The sequence below is a fragment of the Equus asinus genome, chromosome 7, assembly GCF_041296235.1.
Source record: "Equus asinus isolate D_3611 breed Donkey chromosome 7, EquAss-T2T_v2, whole genome shotgun sequence".
Classification (NCBI taxonomy): Eukaryota; Metazoa; Chordata; class Mammalia; order Perissodactyla; family Equidae; genus Equus; species Equus asinus.
The window spans coordinates 70,935,820-70,962,434 of NC_091796.1; the positions used below are offsets into that span (position 1 = coordinate 70,935,820).

Genomic DNA, 26,615 nt, shown 5'->3' on the forward strand with positions numbered 1-26,615 from the left:
GATAGTTTTGGGTTTCATTTTATCTGTCCTTTTGTTATAAGCCAGTTTTTTGTTTTTGACCTTTAAAGAATTAATAAATATTTAATTTATTATTATTATTACTTTTTGGTGGTATATATTTCAGCCTTGGTCATTGCAACCTTGCTGGTAGCAGCATCTTTCTAGGTACTTAATCAGGTTACTTTATCAGTGCCCACGCTGCTCTTTTATTATTTGGATTACTTCTGGGAGATAGTCTTTCTTAGATTTTTATCTTTTATTATTAACCCCTGTGGATTTTGAATTCTTCACAGGTACATTACAATATTTACAGATTTTCCTGATCAAGCTTTCTTTGGACTATAACTGTCATGAAAAAGAAGAAGGTCTCTTTTGAATTAACTTTTAGCCTTCTGGAAATTAGTGAATCTATTTATAAGAAGTAAACATTGTCATAATTTCCAATGATAGATCTTGTTTAAGCTCATTTTCCATTTCTTAAGCGTCCTAATTTCTTTTTCTTTTCCTTAAGTCTTAGAAGGATTTTACATATTGTACCATTCTCTCCTGATTCTACTCCTTCTCCGTAGTCATAAGAATTTAAGAACAGCGTTCTTGGTTTAGTACAAACCTGATGATGTCAAGAAAACGGTGTTTTAAGAGGAAGATGGGCACGGATGTTAGCTAAGGGCTGGCCTTCCTCAGCAAAAAGAGGAGGATTGGCGGCAGTTAGCTCAGGGCTAATCTTCCTCAAACAAAAAAAAGAAAGAAAGAAAACAGTATTTTATGCAGTAAGCAGTCCTTTTCTATGTATCGTGTATGAATTAGGTAAGAACAAACAAACCAGTTAGATAATATTGAAAGCAAGTGATACATAATATTTTGATTTTTTTCTTCTCTTAAAGATACAATAAAAGAGAGGAAGACTTTCCTAGTCTGAGAGAATATAATGATTTCCTGGAAGAAGTGGAAGAAATTGGTATGTTTTTAATGCTTGTACTTTTGGTGTGCTAGCCTGTGTGCTTTTATCTTTTAGATGCCTAGGAGAGCATCTCGCATAAAAATCTCTAGCAAGTTTTATTGTGATGGTTGATGTTTACTTAATTACTTTCTGTTGCACTTGAATCATGTTTGTTAAATCTGAGGCCTACTTAAGTAAAGGACATACTTAAGTAATAAAGATTTTGTCTTAGGGAAAATAATGATGAATAGAGGTACTACCACTTTATAGCTGGGAAGGAAAGCTGTATCTGTGTATGTCATCTGTATGTTGATGATGTATTCTAGTAAACAAAAAGAAAGAATATCCATATTTTTAAAAAATAGGATTTCCGTTAACTGGAAAATTTCCATGATGACTAAAGCCATGTGTTGTTTATCATCATTTATGCTTCTGTGCATACAGTAGTTTGAAAATACTTTGAAGCAGTTGACCATTGAAATGGCATTCTATTACTCAGTGTTATTCTAGAATCAGAGGTTAGAGTAATCTTAGTGCCTTTTGTTTCTATTGTGATTAGTCAAAAGGATGCTTTCATAAAAAAGTACTGTTTCTATTTTCTTAAATAAGATTTTAGAGGTGTTAAAGTCTAGAAGTTGTTATACATCAATTAAAAAATTGTTTTTTTAAAAGTTTTAATTATTCTTACTCAATATAGGTTTGGAAATGACACAAAAATTAGACTAAAAATTAGAATGAGACTTAAGAGAATCAAAGAATCATCTTTTTATTCTTTTCTTAAACCTGAGAGCCAAGCTATACTCACATTATTTCTTATTTAAAATATGATTATAATAAAACTGATCATTTTTTAGAAGGTTTATGTGTAGTAAATTTTTAGAAATTTCAAATTCCTGAGTAATGGAGTATTCTAATTCCTTTAATTTCTTTATTAACTGAGAAAATCCCAGAAAATCTTTTTATTTCAACTATTATTGAAACTCTTCTAAAATATCTCAGTTTCACTGTTCTACTCCTTCTCTGTCATAGCAAATAGCAAACAGCATGTAGAGAACATAATTTAGACTTTTTCTGGGATCTTTTAGTACCTTGGAGCCATTGCTTTTTCATTCTAATTGTCTTCATTGCATTTTGTATGTAATCTTAGCAACCACGAATGGCTGTGGATTTTAGCTGAAAAGATGGTAGAATTGGCAGTGCCAAGGCAAAGTAAAAAAGTTAGGAATATAGACTGAGAAGATAAGCCAAAAAGAAATCTGCAAGAACTGGGCAGGTATGAGGTATGTAGACATCTGGTTATACATAGATATTAAGTATAGGATAAGCAGTTGGATAGCAATCAGGAAGAAACCCAGCTTACATTTATTCTAAAGGCGATGTGTTTAGTCAAAAATCTCATCAGGCAATAAAGGGAAAGGGGATCAGTGATGTCACAGAGCAAGCTGAATACATGGGCACAAGTCCAAGCTGGCAGGCAGGATAATTAAAAGAAACTGATGGACAAAGAAGGTGGCGAAGAGGGGATCTTGATTCTGGAACAAGGTTCTGGTTGAGCCATGATTTTTAAAAATATATATTTTTTGCTGTGAGATGAATTAATCTGAATATATGAAGAACTGGAGAACCATAGGTAAAACCAATTTCATGTCCAGAAGTGGGAGCTAGGATTGACAGGTAAGAGCAGGTCTGGATATTAGGTCTATGCAATATGTAATTCTTTCTTTACCAGGTAAGCAAACTGTGGCTCAGAGCATTTAATTTGAAAGTGATTCTGCTGTTATATATATTCATGAAGGATTATCTTCAGTTACACTATGTCGACACTCCCTTCATCAGCCTCCACTTAATTGACTCATTGGAGTAACTGACATTTCCCAGTCCTTTGGTAAAATGTACTGACTGATGCCTAAAGCATAGTGAATGCATGATGAATCCTGTCTGTTAGAAGATGTCCTCAAGTATACCTCTATACTTCTCTCACCACTTCAGTTGTATACCAAGAGTTGGTTGCATTGATAACCAAACCTTATGTCAGTTGTACATGTTATTGTAATTATGTAATTTAATTAAGTAGTTTATAAGGTTGGGAAAAAATTGCAAAACTCTAGAAGGATTCTGCTTCTCAAATTCTTGGTCTACTTTAAAAAAAACAGTAACTCAAAACATAGACGGCAGGTATGGTTTATACAAGAAACAAGCAGAACTCCAATTAAAGATGAGACCTTGGCTATATGTCATTATGTTAGAGAATGACTGTGCATTTACTATATATGTTTTAAGTTAAAGTGTTTAAGGAGTCTGTATGTGTGTTTCCCTTCTTTAACAGATTTTTCTAAGTAATAGACTACTAATCCTGATCATGTTGGAGAAAGAGCAGTTCTGTTGTCCTCACGGACTTAGAGTTTATTTTCTGAACTTCAGCTAATTCAGCAACTATTAGCAGTTCTATATGAACTGCTTTACTTGCTGGCGATGTGTGATCTTTGCCGTCAGTAAGTTCAGACTCTAAAAGGGGAGAAATTATGTAAACTAGTAACTATAATGTGAAAGTGTATAGCTATTTTTTGTAAATGAGAATTTATGGGAATTCCTATATGGGAATATAGGAATACAGATAATAAAACAATTATTTCAGTATTAGGAAATAGAGGTATAGTTTGGTGAAGTTCAGACAAGAGGTCATTTTGGTTTTAAAAGATGAATAAGAGTTTACCAGGTAGAAAGAGAATGAAAGGACATTTGTAGCAAAAGACAAAGTCACGGAGATACAAGGGTGTTGAGCATGTTGGAGAATGAGTGAGTAATCTGTTATAGGTAGATAGAATGACTATCTATCTGTAGGTATGGAGAATGACTAGAAATGAGCCTTGAAAAACAAACTGGACTTAGGTTATTGAGGGCTTTGTAAGCTAGGCTGTCAGGGTAGGATTTTATTCTATGGCCAATAATGAGCCAGCGGGATAGTGTGGTAGTGACGTTGAATATTGACAGAGATGCTGGGAAACCATTTTAAGGGACTGTTACAGCAATTTGGATGAGAAATAACAAGGGCTTGGAGTATGGAGTAGATAGTTGGGGGTGGGGGAGGTGAGGGGGAAGAGTGTGGGGGGGGAACAGATAAAGGGGATATTTTAGAGAGAGAATAGTCAAGTGAGTAATTTGATGTAGGAAGTGAGATAGAGCAGGCAGGGATGAATTAAAATATTCTCACCTTGAGCAGTTGTATGGTGTTAATCAAGAAAATAAAAGCTGGAGAGCAGGCAGTATTTTTTATTATTTTGTTTTTTTGGGTGGAGAGTGTAAAAATGAGGGCAAGACTCGTTTGAGCCCTTTTAAGTTTTTGTTAGGGTATGGCTTCTCTACTTAGTTGTGCCATTGTTCTTATTGGTATGGTATAAATAAAACTTCTTTTAAAAATCTTGTTTCAATAGCTATTTACCTTGTATTTTATTTATGTTTTTAAAGATGATTAGTTAGATATTTGTGATATCTGTATTGGCTATCTCTGTGTTAATCAGAAGTGTAACATGTTAATGCCTGACTTAGCTATACTTACATCTCATATACTTTTGTCAAGTCTCTTAGAGAGCAGCATTTTTATCCTTACTTTCCTTATGGAGAAGAGGCACAAAGGTCTTAAGTATTGTGCCCAAGATCACTTTGCTAGTAAATAATAATGGAGCCAAATTTTGAACATAAGTTTTTTTCTGACTTTCAGAGCCCATGAAAGTGCTTGGTAGTCTCAAAGGGTAGTTTAGTAGTCCAGGTCTAGAACATGTGGTGCTGATTGCAGAAACCGTGGGAGATGAGAGGAAAAAAAATAAGTTGGGGCCATATTTTGAAGACTCTTAAAGAATTTGGAGATTCCTAGGCCTAGATTGAGAGGAATAGAGTTGGTAGGGTGGCTGAAGAGTCAGTGTTTGAGGATTTCTAAATTGGGAATGGGTCATTTTGTTACATAAATTTCTTTATGAATTCTTTGAATGTCACAAATATAAAAATTTAAAAATATTAGAATTTTGAATAATGGGCATAAAAAATTACAATAGAAGGGACACACATGAAGATGAACTTTCTTATAGCATTAACAATGGGCTCTTTTCTGTGGTTATGACAATCTAAACATAAAAATTCTTGTTCTTTTTGGCCCTAGGGGTTATCTCAAAGGTTTGTTCTTAGTTTCATAATAAACAGATTATTCTTTTGGTTCAGGGTATGCTTATTTTAAAAGGGTGAGAAAGTCCTAAGGGCTTTAATTATAAATTTTGGATGTCTGAAAGACTTCAAAATTGTACATTAAATAACATTAAATCTTTCAGAAGATACAATAGGTTTTTTGTTGGCTTTTAATACTTGACTAAAGGCAGCCAACATCAGAGCCAAACCAGTAACTAGATAAAGGGCCAAATGATTGTTATAGAAAATTATCTTCTATTCCTTTTTCTTCAAGGCTATTATACCAACTTGATTCATTGTGGCGTGAATGAGACTTGTTTCATCTGAAAAGTTTTAAAATAGTAATACAATTTTATGATTTTTTGCTTCTTTTTAAAGGAAGAGATTTGTATTGTGATTATGATTTGTATCTATTATATTGCTATTACCTTTATTTTCTAAATTAAAAAATGAAATAAGCAAGTTGATTATTTTAGTTTCGTTAGAATTTATCATAAAGTTTTTAATAAGCATAAAGAAAGTAATTGTATATAAACAGATACATTTTACTTAGAATTTAACTTTATTTCTGGGTTCTGTTTAATGGAAAGTTTAAATCAGTAGTCCACTGTCTAGCTTGCTGATAAACTGTGATTTTTTTTCTTATATTGCTCTAAATGTTGTAGTAGAGTTCAACATAGGATAGCAGTTTGATTACCTTTACTTCTCAGTAGATTTGTACCATAATAAACAAAGATTATTTGTTCCTGTAGTTTTGCATCTGCTTATGTTGCCATTCCGTATAATTCAGTTCTGTAACCATAAAGGTCGTTTGGTGCACTCTGCTTCAGTGGTCCACGTTCGCAGGTTCGGATCCTGGGTGTGGACCTAGACCACTTGGTCAGCCATGCTGTGGTGGCAGCCCGCATATAAAAAATAGAGGAAGATTGGCAACAGATGTTAGCGCAGGGCAAAATCTTCCTCAGCAAAATAAAACAAAACAAAACAAAAAAGAAATAATTATAGATGTTAGCGTTGGTTTATTTATTTATTTTCCTTCTGGATAATTCAACAGGTAGTTTTTGAGCTCTTACCAGATGAGAAATTCCTTTTTTTTTTTTAAATAGACTTTACTTTTTAGGGCAATTTTAGATTCACAGCAAAGTAAGTGGTAAGTACAGAGAGTTTCCATATACCCCTTATACCACACATGCACAGACTCCCCCACTGTCAGCATCCCCCATCAAAGTGGTAAATTTGTTATAATTGGTGAACCTACGTTGACATTATTGCCCAAAATTCTTAGCTTACATTAGGGTTTACTCTTGGCGTTGTACATTCTGTGGGTTTGGGCAAATGTATGATGGCATGTAACTACCATTATAGTATCATACAGAATAGTTTCACTTCTGTAAAAATCTTTTGTGTTCTCCCTGTTTGTCCCTCCTTTTCTCCTAACCCCTGGCAACCACTGATCTTTTTACTGTCTCCATAGTTTTGCCTTTTCCAGAGTGTCATATAGTTAGAATCATATAGTATGTAGCCTTCTCAAATGGGCTTCTTTCACTTAGTAATATGCATTTAAGTTTCCTCAATGTCTTTTTGTGATTTGTTAGCTCATTTCTTTTTAGTGCTGAATAATATTCTGTTGTCTCGGTGTACCACAGTTTATCCACTCACCTACCGAAGGACATCTTGGTTGCTTCTGTGTTTTGGCAATTATAAATAAAGTTGCTATGAACATCTGTAGGCAGGTTTTTGTGTGGACATAGTTTTCTACTCTTTTGGAGAAATGCCAAGGAGTGCAATTGCTAGATTGTATGGTAAATTTAGTTTTGTAAGGAACTGTCAAACTGAGTGAGAATTCCTGTTGTTCCACATCCTTGTCAGCATTTGGTGTTGTCACTGTGTTGGATTTTGGCCATTCTAATGGATGTGTAACAGAAGTTTTTTATTTAAGTGCTAGGCGTGATAAAGATAAATCACACCTAGAATCTGCCCTCAGGGAACACTTTATTAGATCAAATAGATTTGAACATTGAAAATAATTGTACAGGGTAGAAAGTAGATAAGTGACACCAGAATGATATTAGGTAACGTATTGTGGCTATTCAGGGATGAAGAGATTGTACCTGCAAAGTGAGTTATAAGGAAGAGCGGGTAATTAAGCTGGATATAGAAGGGTGGGCCAGATATGGATATCCACAATGTTCTAGGTTGAAGTTGGTACTAACATAGGCCCTCTGGGAGCAGTTTGATCACACGTATGGAGATAGGAAAGTGTGGGGCCTGTACAGATGCAGAGAAATAGCCAGACTGGGCTAGCAGTGATTTTTAGGCGTTGAGAGAAGCAGTACAACTAGCGGTGGAGATAAAAGTTCAGGCTTTGGAATCAAATAGCTTAGGTTAAAATCCTGGTTCTAACATTTACCAGCTGTATATCTTGGACATAGTTATGTAATATCTTTAACCTTATCTGTAAAGTGTGAATAATAGTAGTACCCATCTCATTAGGTTATTAGGAGGATTAAGTGATGTAATTAGGTCAAATGCTGGACATAGTGCCTGTCATTTGTATTTCATAGATGATTGATTGAGGTATATGTATATTACATACGTACACAGACACACACACACACTCTCTCTCTCTCTGGAGTGTATTCTTCAGTCAAAACTTTGAGAAGATCACTTCAAGGAAACAAATGAGGGAAAGCCACTCTGGTTGGAATTGCTCAATCTTTCTTTTGCTTCTTGAAAGGCTTTGAGGAATCTCTAGAACTCAAAGCAGAGAGGGAAAAGTAATGTAAGAGAGATAAGGTTGGATTTCTTTCAAGGCATTATGGATACAAAAGCAGAGAGTGAACTGAGTGACTCATGACTGAATGACATAATCAGAACTTTTTTGTTTTAGAAGGATCAGTTGGTAGCCGATTCCATTACAAGGAAGGATAGTTTATTCCTTTAGTAAACGTTTATTCAACAACTAGTACAGTGGTAAATAATATTTAATGAAGCAAGGATACTTTTAGTTTTTCCCTGTTGTCACTTAGCATATAGTTTCTTGTCTTATTACTTCAATTGTATGTGTGTAAGGATGATCTCCCTCATGAAAGTGTTAGTCTTTGGAAACAGGAAGTTCTTTTGTATGACCACAATACCATAGTGTTGGGAACCTGATGGATAGCCATTAAATTCCTTTCTCCTTTTCTTTTGTCTTTCCCTTATGTCTGAATGATATAGAGATCATATAAAATATGATCTTTGAGTGCAAAATGGAGTGCAAAGTAAAGTATGCTGTGTATGTGCATACATATCATGTAAAGTAGAAAGTGATTTTTTAAAGATTGGCATCTGAGCTAACATCTGTTGCCAATCTTCTTTTTTCTTTTTCTTTTTTTCCCTTCTTTTTCCTGCCTACCAAGTACACAATTGTATATTCTAGTTGTGAGTGCCTTTGGTTGTGCTGTGTGGGATGCCACCTTAGCATGGCCTGATGAGTGGTACAATATTTGCACCCAGGATCCGAACCGGCGAAACCCTGGGCCACTGAACAACTTGACCATGGGGCCGGCCTCTAGAAAGGGATTTTTATATGAGCTGTAAATAGTCTTTTCAACATTTGTAAGAGAAGGAGGTTATTTCTAATTAGGGGAATCACAGAGAACTTCATGGAAAAGGTAGTATTGTACTAGACAAAGATTGGGTATATTTTCAATAGTAAGAAAGGGGGATCAGGCATTCTAGGCAGAATGGTATGATCAAAGGAACTGGAGCAGGAAGTGTGGGGGACATTTGGAAAATGCAGAGCTGTCTAGTTTCAAGAGAGGTCTTTATTAAGGGGACATAAAAGTAGTTATAGCCAGATTACGAAGGGTTCTGAATTCTAAAAGTGTTTGATTTTTCTGTATTAAAAGGGAGGAAGGCAGAGGGGGTGAAACAGAACTATAGGATGGTGGAGGTGGAAGGTGATTTGAGGTATGCTTCAGAAATATTAGTCTGGCAGCACTGTATATTATGGATAGGGTTAGTGTGTAGGATACGATGCAAAAATGCTGGAGATAGAAAGTTTAGTCAGAGATTATTATAAATTATCCAGAGAGAAATAAAATCTCGACTTGGTGTGTTGGCAGGGTACGTTGAAAATAAGGGCAGTTTTTTTTTTATTGACTTAATGATAGGTTACAATCTTGTGAAATTTCAGTAGTACATTATTGTTTGTCAGTCCCATTTGTTTATTCTTTCTATTGTTTCCCTTCTCTGAGAAGACATGGTGTCCGAAAAGATCCTTGTAATACTGATGTCAAAGAGTGTACTGCCTACGTTTTCTTCTTGAAGCCTTATGGTTTCAGGTCTCACCTTTAGGTCTTTGATCCATTTTGAGTTTCTTTTGGTGAATGGTGAGAAAGAATGGTTAATTTTCATTGTTTTACATATGGCTTTCCAGTTTTCCCAGCACCATTTGTTGAAAAGACTTTCTTTTCTCCATCGTATGCCCTCAGCTCCTTTGTCGAAGATAAGCTGTCCATAGATGTGTGGTTTTATTTCTGGGCTTTCAGTTCTGTTCCATTGATCTGTGGACCTGTTTTTGTACCAGTACCATGCTGTTTTGATTACTGTAGCTTTGTAGTATGTTTTGAAGTCAGGAATTGTGATGCCTCCCGTTTTGTTCTTTTTTCTCAGGATTGCTTTAGCAATTCGGGGTCTTTTGTTGCCCCATATGAATTTTAGGATTCTTTGTTCTAATTCTGTAAAGAATGTCATTGGGATTCTGATTGGGATAGCACTGAATCTGTAAATTGCTTTCCGTAGAACGGACATTTTAACTATGTTTATTCTTCCAATCCATGTACATGGAATCTTTTTCCATCTCCTTATGTCATCATCCAATTCTCTCAGAAAGGCCTTGTAATTTTCGTTGTATAGGTCTTTCACTTCCTTAAATTCACCCCAAGGTATTTTATTCTTTTTGTAGTGATTGTGAAAGGTATTGTGTTCTTGAGTTCTTTTTCTGTTAGTTCGTTATTAGAGTATAGAAGTGCTACTGATTTATGTAAATTAATCTTATACCCTGCAACGTTGCTGTAGTTATTGATTACTTCTAAGAGTTTTCCAATGGATTCTTTGGGGTTTTCTATATATAAGATCATGTTGTCTGCAAACAGCAAGAGTTTCACTTCTTCCCTCCCTATTTGGATTCCTCTTATTCCTTTTTCTTGTCTGATTGCTCTGGCCAGGACCTCCAGTACTATGTTAAATAAGAGTGGTGATAGAGGGCATCCTTGTCTCGTTCCTGTTTTCAGGGGGATGGCGCTCAGTTTTTGCCCATTGAGTATGATGTTGGCTGTGGGTTTGTCATATATGGCCTTTATTATGTTGAGGTACTTTCCTTCTATGCCCAATTTGTTCAGAGTTTTTATCATAAGTGACTGTCAGATCTTGTCAAATGCTTTCTCTGCATCTGTTGAGATGATCATGTGGTTTTTATTCCTCAGTTTGTTGATGTGGTGTATCACGTTGATTGATTTGCAGATGTTGAACCATCCCTGTGTCCCTGGTATGATTCCCACTTGATCATGATGTATGATCCTTTTGATGAATTGCTGAATTCTGGTGGCCAGAATTTTGATTAGAATTTTTGCATCACTGTTCATCAGTGATATTGGCCTGTAGTTCTCTTTTTTCGTGGTATAAAATAAGGGCAGTTTTTAAGGCGGTTTTGGTGCTAGGATCTGTAGGATTTGGCAGCTGGTGCTTATGGAATGCAAAGGAGAGTGGGTCAGATGAAATGAGGTGTTAAATCTTGATGTCTTAGCATGATAGTTGTATGATTATGTGGTACATATTCATATGTGCCAAATACGGAGATGGTTTATAAAATGCATATGAGATAGCTTCAGCTTTTCCTGGCATTTGTTTGGTTGAAAGTATGGGAACTGATGAGATTGATCAAGGAACATAGAGGGAGGAAAGAGGGCAAAGACAGAATCATACAGATTACTTAGAGACCAAGAACAGTCAGAGATGGAAACAAGAATGAATTGTTGGAGTAGTAGGAGAATATATTAACAAATTAGTCAAGAGAAGGAACTGCCTGAGGAAAAAAAGTGACCTACATTGTTAAGTGGGCATAGATGTTGAGGATGGTGGAGGTTGTGAAAGATTATTGGATTCGGTGGCTCAGCCAACGGCCTTTTAAGTACAAGGACTGGGCTGTGAGTGGTTGGCAAAAATAGTGGAATCAGACCATATTAACTAATGGATCACAGTTGCTTTTCTGTGGGCCATTGCTAGTTTGGAGCCTCCTTCTCTGACTGTTTTGTGTCTGGGCCATAGTGTGACTTATGGAGAATGCCCTACATTGCATCCTAGCCAGATTCCCTGATTTTTGAGCACAACTGTTTTCTTTTCTACTTTGTGGTAAAAAATCTGGAGAAATAGCTAGAGGGTGTTTGTTTCTCATTCTTTCTCATTTCTCCCAGAGTTTTAAAATTGCATGTAATGGAATTGAGGATTACTTCCATTTTTTCTGAGTACCTTAATGAGTCTGGATTTTCAGTAATGATTATGGTAAGTTGATGTTCTGAAATAAGTTAGCCTTTTGAGGAGATAAAAATGAAATTATGAATCAGATTAGTCTTTTGAGTATGTTTGATGGCCTTAGCCAACAAAACAGGTAAGCCTGTGTTGGGCCTCCAGTATTACTTTTCAACTGTTATGGGCCTCCATAATCTAGAAGTCCAGGAACTATTTGTGATGGTTGTTAGTTAAAGGAAGGAGTGAAATGGAGAAGGAATCTGTCAAAACACGGAGTAGAGCAGAGTTATTTAGGGTAGATCAAACTTGTTTACAGGACAAGCAGCAGGAAGCAGTGGTAAGTAATTGGAGAAGGGGTAGAAGGGCTAATGATGGATGGAGAAAGATTACATGGGAAGCCAAGGGGGGTCTGAATCGAATTATGTAACGGGAGAGTCTTAATGATACGGATCCTTCTTTAGACAGGTTGATGCAAACACTGTAAGGGGTGGGGTAGTGGGGTGGTACTTGATAATAAGAACTTACATATACCCAAAGTGTTGGTTTTTCCCCCAGAGTGTTATAGCAACTTTTCGATTTGTAAATGTAAACTTAGAAGGGAGTATGGCAGCTATAATTAAAATTATTTTGAGTTGGAATAATAAAAACACCGTTCTAACTCACTGAAAATTTGTTTATTTATTTTTTATTGAGTTATTGATAGGTTACAATCTTGTGAAATTTCAGTTGTACATTAATGTTTGTCAGTCATGTTGTAGGTGCACCACTTCATCCTTTGTGCCCACCCCCCACCCCACCTTTCCCCTGGTATCCACTAAACTGTTCTTAGTCCATAGTTTTAAATTCCTCATATGAGTGGAGTCATACACAGATTATCCTTCTCTCACTGGCTTATTTCACTTAACATAATTCTCTCAAGGTCCATCCATGTTATTGCAAATGGAATGATTTTGTTCTGTTTTGCAGCTGTAACTCACTGAAAATTTATCACCTATCTGAACACGTCTCTGTGGCTTCTCTTGTGAAATTATTTCAGTTTTAAGTTTAGGTGCCGTTTTATCCTTTATTTTCTCTCTTGAGTTTCGACTCTTATCTATTTCATCCTTTTCCATATCTAGACTGTGTGGGAAATAATTCAAGCTTATATCTAGCCATGTTGGAGACCATTGGAATGTGAATAAAACCTGTTTTTGTTTGATATAAATTTATACAAGTATATGATATTTTTCGTTTTGGATAGTTCTAATGTTTCTGGAGCACAGATTCTTTTCAGTATTGATTCTGACCAGTGTAGTAGATCCCAGACTGACTCTTTTTCTTTAAAAAATTTAAGCAATATTTTATATGCTTTTAAAGTTAGAGTAAGGACTATAAAAATAAAATCTAATGTGATTATAGCAAGCACATTTCCTAGGTTTTCTGGGGTGATTGAGATATTTAGATATTCTGTGTGATAGTCTGAGAGTCTTTCCTTATATTTGTCTCAGAAAACATAGTTGCTGAACTAGACCTAGTCTCAAAAATAGTGGTAGGTTAAAGGACACAAATAGAGCTGTAAGGAATGACAACCTGATGAATTAAGAAGTCACTGTGATGAATATTTTGTTTTTATTATTTATGTAAGGTTTATGTTAAAACTATTTCATGTCATTGTTTCCTTTCTAACACAGTTTTCAACTTGACCAACAATGTGGATTTGGATAACACCAAAAAGAAAATGGAGATATACCAAAAGGAAAACAAAGATGTTATTCAGAAAAATAAGTTGAAGCTGGTTGGTTGCTAAGTATTGTCTTCTTCTTCTTTTGTATTAGAAACGACTGCTTCCACACGATCCTTTAAAAAGCTATCTTCTTCTAAAACTAGTGCAAAGAATTTAATTGAAATTTAGGCCAGAAGTACTAATAGATGTATGTAGGCATGTAGGTAGGAGGCACACATTCCTGTAGCAAAATCAACTTTGACAACATTATTAAAATGTGTTCTATAGAAGAAAAAAAACTGTATACATGCAGAGATTTAATTGTCTAACTTAATTTAGCTGTTGTTTCTTTAGTACAACGTGGCTTTCTAGTTTTGGGGGAAAGCAGAGATAATTATTTTTGAGGTATTTTACCAGGAATTTGTAATTGTTGGTAAAAATGATACAAGTATATTTGGATTACATAGCTTGTATTTTCATCTTGTGTTTAGAAGGACTTCCTCCTTATGGTCTTAGAGTGTTTCATTTAGGCACCTCTTTCCTGCCATAAAGCTCTCAAGGAATTGACACTACATTCTTATTCCATTCATACTCAAACTGGCCTCCTTGGAAAGCTGTCTCATTTCTGAGAGTGTTGTTGTGCCATAAATTACTCTCTTTGCCCAGTAGCCTTCCTTGGGTACATCAGAAAATACATGCGAAATAGGTATGCCTAGGTAACTTGTTGCATTAGCCCTATTTAACTTAATAATGGAAGGTTGTTCCTTTCAAATGAGTGTGTTTTTCATTCATAGTTTTAAGCTAGGAAGTAAATAGAGTTGCAATGAAAGAATAATCTAATTTTAGGCTGGTTATATTATTTTAAAGTAGGAATTTCTAATTATCTGAAAACTTTATAATGATAGGTTACTGAATAAAACAAATACTTTATTTCATTCATGTTACAGTGAGATTATTTGGACTGCTTTTATTCTTCAGATTAATGTTCAGCACCTGTATATGTTATAGCTAAGTATTTTGGTCAATAATTCATTATCATTTATTAATTGACCATTTTGTGCAGAGCATTATACCTGTTAGTGATTTTTACCTGGGTATTCGGTATTGACATAAGCATACAGACATAGGACACATTTTTAAGATAGTGCTAGTTAACATATATCAGTATGAGGTATTGGGTACAGCCCTCAAGTGGTCCATGGAGCATGGACTAGCTTACATGACTGATGTCTTTTTACTAACCTGAGGTAGCAACTTGCCTTTAATGTCTCTGTGAATGTTGAAGTCGTATTGTTCCAAAAAAATCAGAGTTGTATGGAATAAAAAGAGGAAAAAGCAGTCTGTTGGATGATTATCGCATGTCACATGACCCATGTCTGACATAGAGAAACTATTACTAAGGTGTTTGCTAAGGAGATCTTATTTATTTCATGGAGCTAGCACCTAACATCTATCAGTGTGTCATGGGGAAACCGAATAAAGGTGATCTAATCTTGAAATAGAGTCTCAGTGAAGAATAGCTTAATTTTTATTTTTATTTTTCTGGATTCTCATGAGCAGCAGATTGCTGTGTAGAATGTCTATTAATTTAGAAAAAAATAATTCAGTTCAGTAAACATTTGTTGAACATCTGCTAAATAAGCATATAGTATAGAAAGATGAATAAGAACCCTGGTTTCTAGGGACCAGGTAATTTCAATACAGAGTCATAAGCACATGGAAAGTGCTATGTGCTTATTATTATGGGGGTACAGAGGAGGGATAGCTAATCCATCCTGGGAAGGTTGGGAAAGGCATTCCAGGTGAGCCTTGAAGGACAAGTAGAAGTTACCAAGGTGAAGAAGATTGGGCATAGGTGGGGGTTGGAGGGCTGCAAAAGAACATTCCAGGCAGAAAAAAATCATGAGCAAAGGCAAGAAGGCATGGATACTCATGTAGAGTTGTGAGAATTGTAAGTAATTCTATATTGCCAAAGTTCAATAGAGAGAGTTGAAGTTGGAGAAGTAGAAAAGGCCCAGGGTGACCTTATGTATTGTAAAAAGTATTTTGGACTTCTGTAGAACAGTTTTTTTCTTTTTTTTAATTGAGGTAATATTGGTTTAAAACATTATATAAATTTCAGGTGTGCATCATTATATTTTGACTTCCGTGTAGACTACATTGTGTTCACCTCCAACAGTCTAGTTGCCATCCATCACCAGCCACATGTGCCCTTTTATCCCTCTTACCCTCCCCCCACCTCCCTTCCCCTCTGGTAACTACCAGTCTATTCTCTATATGAATGTGTTTGTTTATCTTCCACATATGAGTGAAATCATGTGATATTTTAGACCGGTTACTTTTATATTTTAGCAGGTGAATCTTATCTTCAAATGAAAGCTTGCTCAGAATACTTTGGTTGAAGTGATAATGGGAGGATAGGCTGGATTCTCATCTGCTCAGTGTACCTTAAGGCATCTTATTAGGGAATTCGCAGGATTCCTTAGAGTAATGTTATTTAAACCTTGCTGTTGATGATTATCATTGAAGGGTTTTAAGCAAGGAAATAAGAAGGTATTGCCCTTATTAGAATAGATTTAGTGGTTTTATGGAGGTTGAATTTGAGAGCATCAAGCTTGGAGTTCAGGAGACTAGTGGGAGGTTATTGCAGTCATGTAGGTGAGTTAAGAGGTGCCTTAAATAAGGAATGGAGCACTATGGATGAATTAGGGAAATATTTTGAGTTTAAAATAGCAAGTCCTGGGGATGGATTAGAAGTGGCAATTGAAGGCAAAGGGAGTTGATTGGGTAAGGCAGTGCTGTTAGGAAGAACACAGAGATGTTTAATCTTTTAACCAGCTTTCTTTCTCTCAGTCCAAAACCTTCTTCATTGTTCCGTCAATGTTTGATTTTTAATGATGGTTATTTTCCCACTTATTCAGTCAAATAACTAGGAAACCAATATTTACTGAGGCCTGCTTTGTACAAAATACTCATATGTTCTATTTCAGTGAGAAAATCGAGGCTCCTGGTTCTTCATTGCCAAAGCCAATAAACTCTTTATTAGTCTGAATCTCATTTGGCCTGTAGGCAGTGCTTAGTGCAGGCTTCTCTCTTGGTGTTGAAACTTCCTTAACTTTTGTGGGGCTACTCCATTCTCCTCCTCATGCTGCTGCTCTCTCCTTCCTCTTTCATCCTCTTAGGAGGCATATCTTTCTTTCCTGTCTCTCTCTCTCTTTTTTTTTTGTGAGTAAGATTGGCCCTGAGCTAACGTGTGTTGCCAATCTTCCTCTTTTTGCTTAAGGAAGATTGTTGCTGAGCTAACATCTGTGCCAGTCTTGCTCTGTTTTATATGTGGGATGCTGCCACAGCATGGCTTGATGAGCACTGTGTAGGTCCGCACCCAGGAATAAAACCTGTGACCTCCAGGCTTTCGAGGCAGGGTGTGTGAACTTAACCACTATGCCACTGGGCTGGCCCCCTCTTTCCTGTCTCGTAAGCACAGGTTCCTCTCAGTGCTTCTCTTTATGAGCTACCCCTTTATGCTGATTGCTCTGAAATGTTTCTGCAGCCCATTGTGTTTCTCCTGAGCTCCTAGAATTACATTATATACTATATCACTATATCTATATGATAGATACATATTATCTATAATATGTTCTTTCTGGATGTATTATAGGCACTTGTAATTCAGCATTTGACAGCTGAACCTTTTTTAATCTTCACTCTCACACCTATTTCTCATATGTTCTTTCTCCAAATGTTCAACTCTTATCTGGACAGTCTTCACGTACTGTTGATAATCTTTCCTTATCATTTTTCAAACCTGGTTCCTCCTCTAAGTTTTATTATTTTTGCCTTATTTAGAGCTCTCATCACTTCTTACCTGGATTGTTGAAATATTCTTCTAACTAGTCTTCTTGTCTTCAGTCTTGAATCCCATTGATCTGTATACTTTACTGCTTCTGGTCATCTTTCTAAATGCATTTCCTGAATGTCTTCAAATGTCTTCCTGACTGCCTTAGTGTGGCACAGATTCTCTTAGTATGGTAGGATAGACCCTCATGATCTGCCCTTTGCTTGCCTGTTCAGCTTTATCTAGAGCCTTCTTCTGTACTTCATGACTTCATACCCCAATACTTCATGACTTGGTCATACCAAGCATTCCTGCTTGATTCATGTCTTTGTATCTCGGTTTAGTCTGCCTAAATGACTGTTACACTCTCCAAAGGGGAGAAATACCTACTGTTTGAAATCTTAGCTCAACCTCCATGTTTTAGTTTCCTAGGGCTGGCTTATAATAACAGAAATTTATTCTCTCATAATTCTAGAGGCTAGAAGTCTGAAATCTGAAGTCAAGGTGTCATCAAGGCCATGTTCTCTCTGAAAGCTCTAGGGAAGAATCTTTCCTTGCTGCTTCTGGTTTCTGATGTTTGCCAGCAACCTTTGGCACCACTCCAATCTTTGCCTCTGTCTTCACATGGCCTTCTCCCATGTCTGTCTGTATCTCAATTTCCAGTATGACATCATCTTAATTTGAGTACATCTGCAACGACCCAATTTCCAAATAAGGTTACATTTACAGGTACCAGGGGTTAAGATTTCAACATATATTTTTGGGTACACATTCAACCCCATGACACTCTATATGAAGTCTTTTCTGACTCTGGCTGTCCTTTACCATTGCCAGGAGGATTTACATATTGCTTGTATGTCACTGTTTTAGGCTCATCCTTTTCTGCTTATGGGCCTCCTTCAAGTAGTTCACTTTTCCACCCTCATATCACAGCCCCTCAGTTTTTATATTTATTCTTACTAATCATTTTGGATCAAGTTTGAATTCGCTTCTCCACTGGAGGCCTGAGTCAGAGTAGCAACCTCAGTAAGTAACAGAGGAGGAAAAATTTGTAAAATAATAGATAGAGATTTTAATAGGACTTAGCAACTAGTTTAAGGGGCTTGGGGAGGGAAGAGGGAGTAAACAAAGATAATTTGAGGTTTCAGCTTAAGTTGACTGAGACGTAGTATAGATTAGCAGAAATAAGGAATATAGAAGCATAATCAGCTTTACAAGAACAGATGCTAAGCTTAATTTTGTATATACTGAGTTTGAATTCTAAGTGAGACATTTTTGTCTGAGAACCTTGTTTTTTGAGGGGTTTATCTAAGGTCTGAGTTGAAAAAATCAAACAGGGTTTAAAATATTATTTTACATAAAAAATATACTTTTCTCCCAGGTCTCTGTTAATTCATACGTTATGCTAGTGATCCTCAAACCTATTATGCTCTCTTCCCCATTCTATATTCACATTGAAGTGCCATAAATTCTCAATGTTCTGTTGAATTAAAAAAAAAATACTACAACGTTTTCAAGAGCAACAGTCAAGATTTTAAAATAAAACCATTCAGATTTTACTGTATTTCTCATTAATAAGACTTAGAGAGCACAGACTATTGCTTTTAAGTATGAATTAGAGTTGGAATAAATTTCAAAGCCTGAAAGCATTTAATATTTCTAAGGACCTTCATAAAAGGGGAATGAGTAGATCTCTAGTTCATTCCATCTGCGTGTAGCTTTGAACTTTGAGTTTTTCAGTCCACAAAGAGGACTCTTGAAATTTAAATGCTTGTGTTAGAAAATAACTTCAATTTTTCAAAATTTACCCTGAGTGAATGCTATTTGGAACTCTAGCATCATGAAGATTTATTTTAGCTTGGGAAAAATAAGCTAAGTACTGTGATAAATTTTCATTATCTTATATGTTCTGGAAGTTTTTTCTATTAAATAAGCCAGACTTTTAAATGGAGTATTTCAATCAATAGTTCTGTGTGGAGATTGTCTGTTATTGTTGTTGGGTTTTTTGTTTTGTTTTCCTTATTAAATCTCCTAAAATGAATGGCTTGAAACTATCTGTAATAATTATAAATAAATAAACCCATTACTGAGCACAGTTCCTATAGGTCCGCAGCTGGGCTCAGCATTCTTTGTTTAGGTGTTTAGTCCTAGATGAGATTCTCCAATAGTAACGTATCCACATGGTATAAAATGGATTCTGGTTCCTTCAAAGTGGAATTGCTGCACTATTAAACAATAAGTGATGTGTGTTTTATGCTTCCAAAAAAGAAAGTATCAGAGAGTGAGGGTTGATTTTGGTTATTGAATTTATACTGTGCTATATATAAATGTTTCTGTTTTAGACTCGGGAACAGGAGGAATTGGAAGAAGCTTTAGAGGTAGAACGACAGGAAAATGAACAAAGAAGACTATTTATACAAAAGGAAGAGCAACTGCAGCAGATTCTAAAAAGGAAGAATAAGCAGGCTTTTTTAGATGAACTGGTACGTATTAATGCTAATTGTGATTAAAAAATCAGTAGTTTTCAGGGTTTAGCTTTCCTATTTATTATGCTGGATAATGATATTTAAATGGCATTTCTATAGTTTGTGCTGATGTATTCAACTTCTGTGCCTTTATTTTTTTAAAAACTTGTTGAGAAGGGGCTATGTGTTCTAGAAGTGGGTGGAAGTAGAGAGGAGGAGATGCTAAGAGCAGAGTTCTTGAAGCTCCACTCCTCTGGGGAAGCTGATCTATGAGGGAACCTTTCTACTGCGTGAAGAGCCTGTGAATTGGAAAGGATCCTGATAGCTAGTTAGTCCCAGTTCCTCTTTGGAAAAGAAGTTGCTGTCGCTTCAGAGGTGTGCCCAGCCTCTGCACTGCAGGTTTTCAAGGTAAAAAAAAGTTTGAAAGGAAGAGAAAAAGAGGAGAGTGATGTCAGCATTGTTGTGGAGTGAGCTCTTCCCTTAGTCTCTCCGCCCTAATATACAACGAAAGTGACATCCATAAAGCAACAGAGGACACCCACCCACACAACACAACAGACGTCTGAGAGATCCACACAGACATATGTCTGAAGGTGGGAGTGCTGGACCCCCTGGGAGGCAATAGAAGGAGGTAAGTAGATCTCTTCTACCTCCACCATTGGCAGCAATCTAGGGCGTGGGACCTTGGGTGGCGGCTGGCACATGACTGAGAGAAGAAAGAGGAAAAGACAGCCTTCTGTGGGAACACTTTCACTCTCAGAGTTGCTCCCAGTCCATGGGAATGCTCCACTCCAAGGCAGCTAAGCAACTGCGAGGGTGTCCCAAAAAGTTGAGCAGACCCAAGTGTGCAGCCAGTGAGTGTGGAGCAGTAGTGCAGAGCAGGAATGTGGGCAGGAAAGAATGTGCCCCCTCCCCCTCATTCCACCTGGTGCATCATCTCTACCATCAGCCAGGGCAGGGGATCCTCACCAAAGCACCTTGCCTATGTGTGTAAAGCAGGAGTGGCCACATGCAGAGAGCCCTTTTGGCACAGCTTCCAACGGACAGGAACAACTACAAGAGGTCATGATGGGCTCAGAAAACACAGACTGTGCCCCACCCAGTGGTGGCAGGTGGAATCTGTGACCAGATACTGCCACTATGTGACAGCAAAAGTCCACCCCATCAAATAGCATGAAGAAATATATTAACACTACAGACGAGAAGGAAAATGACAAGTACCCAGGAATGAATCCTGAAGTCACAGAAGTTTACAATCTAAATGACCGGGTATTCAAAATAGTTATCATAAAGAAACTCAATGAGGGGCCTGCCCGTGACAGAGTGGTTAGGTTCACGCGCTCCGCTTCGGTGGCCCAGGGTTTCGCCAGTTTGTATCCTGGGCATGGACGTGGCACCGCTCATCAGGCCATGTTGAGGTAGCATCCCACATGCCACAACTAGAAGGACCCACAACTAAAATATACAACTATGTACTGGGGGGATTTGGGGAGAAAAAGAAAAAAAAAAAGAAGATTGGCATCAGTTGTAAGCTCAGGTGCCAATCTTTAAAAACAAAAGAAACTCAATGAGTTACAAGAAAACTCAGAAAGACAGTACAGTGAATTCAGGAATAAAATTAGTGAGGAGAGGAAATTCTTCACAAAAGAGATTGAAACTATTTAAAAAACCCAATCAGAAATGTTAGAGATGAAGAACACACTGAATGAAATTTTTTGAAAATCTGGAATCCTTAAAAAACAGAGCTGATATTATGGAGGACAGAATTAATAATTTAGGGGACTGAAATATAGCAATGCTTCAGCTGGAGGAGGAGAGAGAACTAAGACTAAAAAGAAATGAAGAGATTCTCTGAGAAATATCTTACTCAATTATCAAATGCAACATAAGGATTATAGGTATTTCAGAGGGAAAAAGGAGCAGAGAGCTTGTTCAAAGAAATAATAACTGAGAACTTCCCAAACATGGAGAAGAAACTGAAATTACTTGTAAATGAAGCTAATAGAACTCCTAATTAATCTAATGTCAAAAGACCTTCTCTGAGGCATATATTAGTAAAACCAGAAAAGTGACGAGAAAACATATTAAGGGCAGCAAGGCCGAGGAAAATAACCTACAAAGGAACCCCTATCAGGCTTTCAGCACATTTCTCAACAGAAACCTTACAGGATAGGAGAGAATGGAATGATATATTCAAAATACTGAAAGACAAAAACTTTCAACCGGGAATACTCTATCCAGTGAAACTATCCTTCAGGTACAATGAAGCTATAAAAACTTTCCCAGATAAACAAAAGCTGAGGGAGTTAATCACCACAAGACCCCTGCCCCCTCCTTACCACCCCCCATCCACAAGAAATGATCAAGACGGTCATCATACCTGAAAATAAAAAAAACAAAAGGTTTTACAAAGCCTTGAGCAGGGAAGTAAATAGGCAAAATCAGAACATTGCAGCTCTCTATCAGAACAGTGAGCAAACACTCAATTATAGCATTAGAGATAAAGGGAAGGAAAGCATCAAAAATAACTGTATTCACTACATTTTAATCACAAACTCACAACACAAAACAGGATGAGTTGTGACAACAATAACCTAGACAGGGAAGAAGAAAGGGGTGGAACTTGCTTAGATTAAGAAGATAAGAGGCTATCAAAATGTGGAGTATCTCATCTATGAGATCTTTTATACAAACCTTGTGGTAACCACTAAACAAAAAATCAGAACAGAGACACAAATAATAAATAAAGAGAAAAGTGAGAAAACCATCATAGAGAATCGCCAAACTGAATTGGCAGTTGGAAATACACAGGATGAGAAACATGGGAAATACATAACAACTGGAAAACAAGTGATAAAATGGCAGTATTAAACCCTCATATATCAATAATCACTCTAAATGTAAATGGATTGAATTCTCCAATCAAAAGACATAGAGTGGCTTTATGGTTTAAAAAACAAGTCTCAACAATATGCTGCCTCCAGGAAACACAGCTAAAGAGAAACACAGGTTCAGAGTAAAGGGATGGAATACAATACTTCAAGCTAATGGCAAACAAAAAAAGCAGGTATTGCCATGCTTATATCAGACAAAGTAGACTTCAAGATAGAAAAGTCTGTCTTTCGAGAGACAAAGAGGGGCAGCATATTACTAATAAAAGGACACTCCACCAAGAGGACATAACACTTATAAATATATATGCACCTAACATAGCACCAAAGTACATAAAGCAACTATTAACAGACGTAAAAGGAGAAATTAACAGCAACACAATTATAGTAGGGGACCTCAGCGCCCCACTTACATCAATGAATAAATCATCCAGATAGAAAGTCAACATAGAAATATTGGAATTAAATGAAAAAGTAGACCAGTTGGACTTAACAGATATATGTAGAACACTCCGTCCAAACTCAGCAGAATATACATTCTTCTCAAGTGCACATAGACCATATGTTGGGAAACAAGGCAAGCCTCAACAAATTTAAGAAGATAGAAATCATATCAACCATTTTTCCAAACATAATCCTATGAAACTAGAAATCAATTACAAGTAAAATGCTGGGAAAGTCACAGACACGTGGAGACTAAAGAGCAGTATACTGAACAAGCAATGAATTATAGAAGAAATTAAAGGATAAACCAAAAAATATCTGGAGACCAATGAAAACACACCATACCAACTCATATGGGTTGCAGCAAAAGCAGTCCTAAGACGGAATTTCGTAGCAATACAGGCCCACCTTAACAAACAAGAAAATTCTCAAATAAGGAATCTTAAACTACAACTAACAGAACTAGAAAAAGAAGAACAAAAAAAGCCCAAAGTCAGCAGGAGGGAAGTAATAAAAATTAGAGCAGAAATCAATGAAATAGAAACCCAAAAAATGGTAGAAAGTGTCAGCAAAACTAGGATCTGGTTCTTGGAGAAGAGAAATAAAATTGACAAACCCATAGTGAGACTCACTAAGAACAAAAAGAGAGAAAGCTCAAATAAATAAAATTAGAAATGAAAGAGGAGAAGTTTACAACAGATACCACAGAAATACAAATGACTATATGAGAGTGCTATAGTGCTATGAAAAACCTATATGCCAACAAACTGGACAATCTAGAAGAAATGGATAAATTCTTAGACTCATACAACCTCCCAAAACTGAGTCAAGAAGAAATGGAGAATCTGAATAGACCAATCACAAGTAAAAAGATTGAAAAGGTAATTGAAAATCTCCCCAAAAATGAAAGTCCAGAAGCAGATGGCTTCTCTGGAGAATTCTATCAAACATTTAAAGAAGATTTAATACCTGTGATTTTCAGAGTATTCGAAAAAGTTGAAGATGACAGAACATTTCCTAACTCATTCTGTGAGGGCAACATCACCCTGATCCAAAAGCCAGACGTGGACAACACAAAGAAGAAAAATTATAGGCCGGTATTGTTGATGAACACAGATGTGGAAATCCTCAACAAAATGTTGGCAAATCGAATACAGCAATACATTAAAAGGCTCATACACCAGGGTCAAGTGGGATTTATGCCAGAGATGCATGATGGTTCAACATCTGCAAATCAATAAATGTGATACACCACCTTAACAGAATGAGGAATAAAAAGGACAGGATTATCTCAGTAGATGTAGAGAAAGCATTTGACAGGATCCAACATCCATTTATGTTAAAATCTCTCAATGAAATGGGTATAGAAGGAAAGTACCTCAACATAATAAAGGCCATATATGACAAACCCACAGCCAACATCATACTCAGTGGTGAAAGACTGAAAGCCATCCCTCTGAGAACAGGAACAAGACAAGGGTGCTCATTCTTTCCACTCCTATTCAACGTAGTACTGGAGGTTTAGGCCAGAGTGATTAGGCAAGAAAAAGAAACAAAAGGTATCCAAATTGGCAAGGAAGAAGTGAAACTCTCACTGTTTGCAGATGACATCATTATAGAAAATCCTAAAGAATCTATCAGAAAACTATTAGAAGTAAACAATAACCACAGCGGAATTGCAGGGTAGAAAATCAAACTTAAAACATCAGTTGCTTTTCTGTACCCTATGAACTAACAGAAAGAGAACTCAAGAATACAATACCATTTACGATCACAACAAAAGAATAAAATATCTAGAAATAAATTTAACCAAGGATGTAAAAGACCTATACACTGAAAACTGTAAGACATTATTGAAAGAAATTGATGATGATGTAAATAATTGGAAAGATAGTCCATGCAGGTGGATTGTAAGAATAAACATAGTAAGGGGCCAGCCCGGTGGCGCAGTGGTTAAGTTCACATGTTCCATTTTGGCGGCTCGGTGTTCACTGGTTTGGATCCCATGTGCAGACCTGTGCACTGCTTGTCTAGCTGTCCTGTGGCAGGTGTCCCACATATAAAATAGAGGAAGATGGGCATGGATGTTAGCTCAGGGCCAGTCTTCCCCAGCAAAAAGAGGAGGATTGACAGCAGATGTTAGCTCAGGGCTAATCTTCCTTAAAAAAAAAAAAAAAAGAATAAACGTAGTTAAAATGTCCGTATTACCTAAAGCAATCTACAGATTCAATGCAACCCCAATCAGAATCTCAATAACATTCTTCACGGGAATAGAACAAAAATCCTAAAATTCATATGTGGCAATAAAAGACCCCGAATAGCTAAAGCAATCCTGAGAAAAAAGAACAAAGCTGGAGGCATTATAATCCCAGACTTCAAAATATACTACAAGGGTATAGTAATCAAAATTCTGTGGTATTGGTGCAAAAACACACACATAGATCAATGGAACAGAATTGAAAGCCCAGAAATAAAATCACACAGGTATGGACAGCTAATCTTCGACAAAGGATCCAAGAACATACAATGAAGAAAGGAAAGTCTCTTCAATAAATGGTGTTGGGAAAACTGGACAGCCACATGCAAAAGAATGAAAGTAGACTGTTATCTTCTACCATACAGAAAAATTAACTGAAAATGGATTAAGGAAGGTAAGATGTGAAATCATAAAACTCCTAGAAGAAAATATAGGCTGTACATCTTTTCACATCGGTCTTACAAGCATATTTTTGAATACCATGGCTACTCATGCAAGGGAAACAAAAGAAAAAGTAAACAAGTGGAACTTCATCAGACTGAAGAGCTTCTGCAAGGCAAAGGAAACCAAGAACAAAATGAAAAGACAACCCGCCAACTTGTAGAAAATATTTGCAAATCATAAATCCAACAAGGGGTTAATCTCCAAAATATATAAAGAACTCATACAGTGCTACCTCAAATAACAAATGACTCCAACAAAAAATGGGCAGAGACATTTGGAACAGACATTCTTCCAAAGAAGATATACAGATCCCAACAGACACTTCAAAAGATGTTCAGCATCAGTAATCATTAGGGAAATGCAAATCAAAACTATAGTGAGATATCACCTTACACCTGTTAGAATGAGTGTAATTACCAAGACAAAAAATAGCAAATGTTGGAGAGGATGTGGAGAAAAGGGAAGCCTCATACATTACTGGTGGGAATGCAAAGTTGTGCAGCCACCATGGAAAACAGTATGGAGATTTCTCAAAAAATTAAAAATAGAAATACCATACGACCTAGCTATCCCACTACTGTGCATTTATCCAAAGAACTTGAAGTCTGCAATTCAAAGAGACTTATGCACCCCTGTGTTCATTGCAGCATTATTCACGATAGCCAAGATGTGGAAACAACCCAGGTGCCCACTGACTCATGAATGCATAACAAAGATGTGGTATATATATACACAATAAAATACTACTCGGCCATAGAAAAAGTCAAAATCGTCGCATTTGCAACAGTGTGGATGAAGCTTGAGGGTATTATGTTAGGCAAAATAAACTAGACAGAGGAAGACAAACACTGCATGATTTCGCTTATATGTGGAAGGTAAAGAAACACATGGGCAAGGAGAACAAATTAGTGGTTCCAAAAGGGGTTGGGGGTTGAGGGATTGGGCATA

General features: G+C 36.5%; 1 protein-coding gene across 1 annotated transcript in view; it reads left to right on the top strand.

The window, feature by feature from the left end:
* MNAT1 (MNAT1 component of CDK activating kinase) overlaps positions 1–26,615 on the top strand; it is a 222,433-nt gene that overhangs the window by 47,480 nt on the left and 148,338 nt on the right. Inside the window, exons 3-5 of the mRNA XM_044773700.2 lie at positions 885–958; positions 13,300–13,403; positions 19,509–19,649. Coding sequence (XP_044629635.1) covers positions 885–958; positions 13,300–13,403; positions 19,509–19,649 — 319 coding nt within the window. The remainder of the gene's footprint in view (positions 1–884; positions 959–13,299; positions 13,404–19,508; positions 19,650–26,615) is intronic.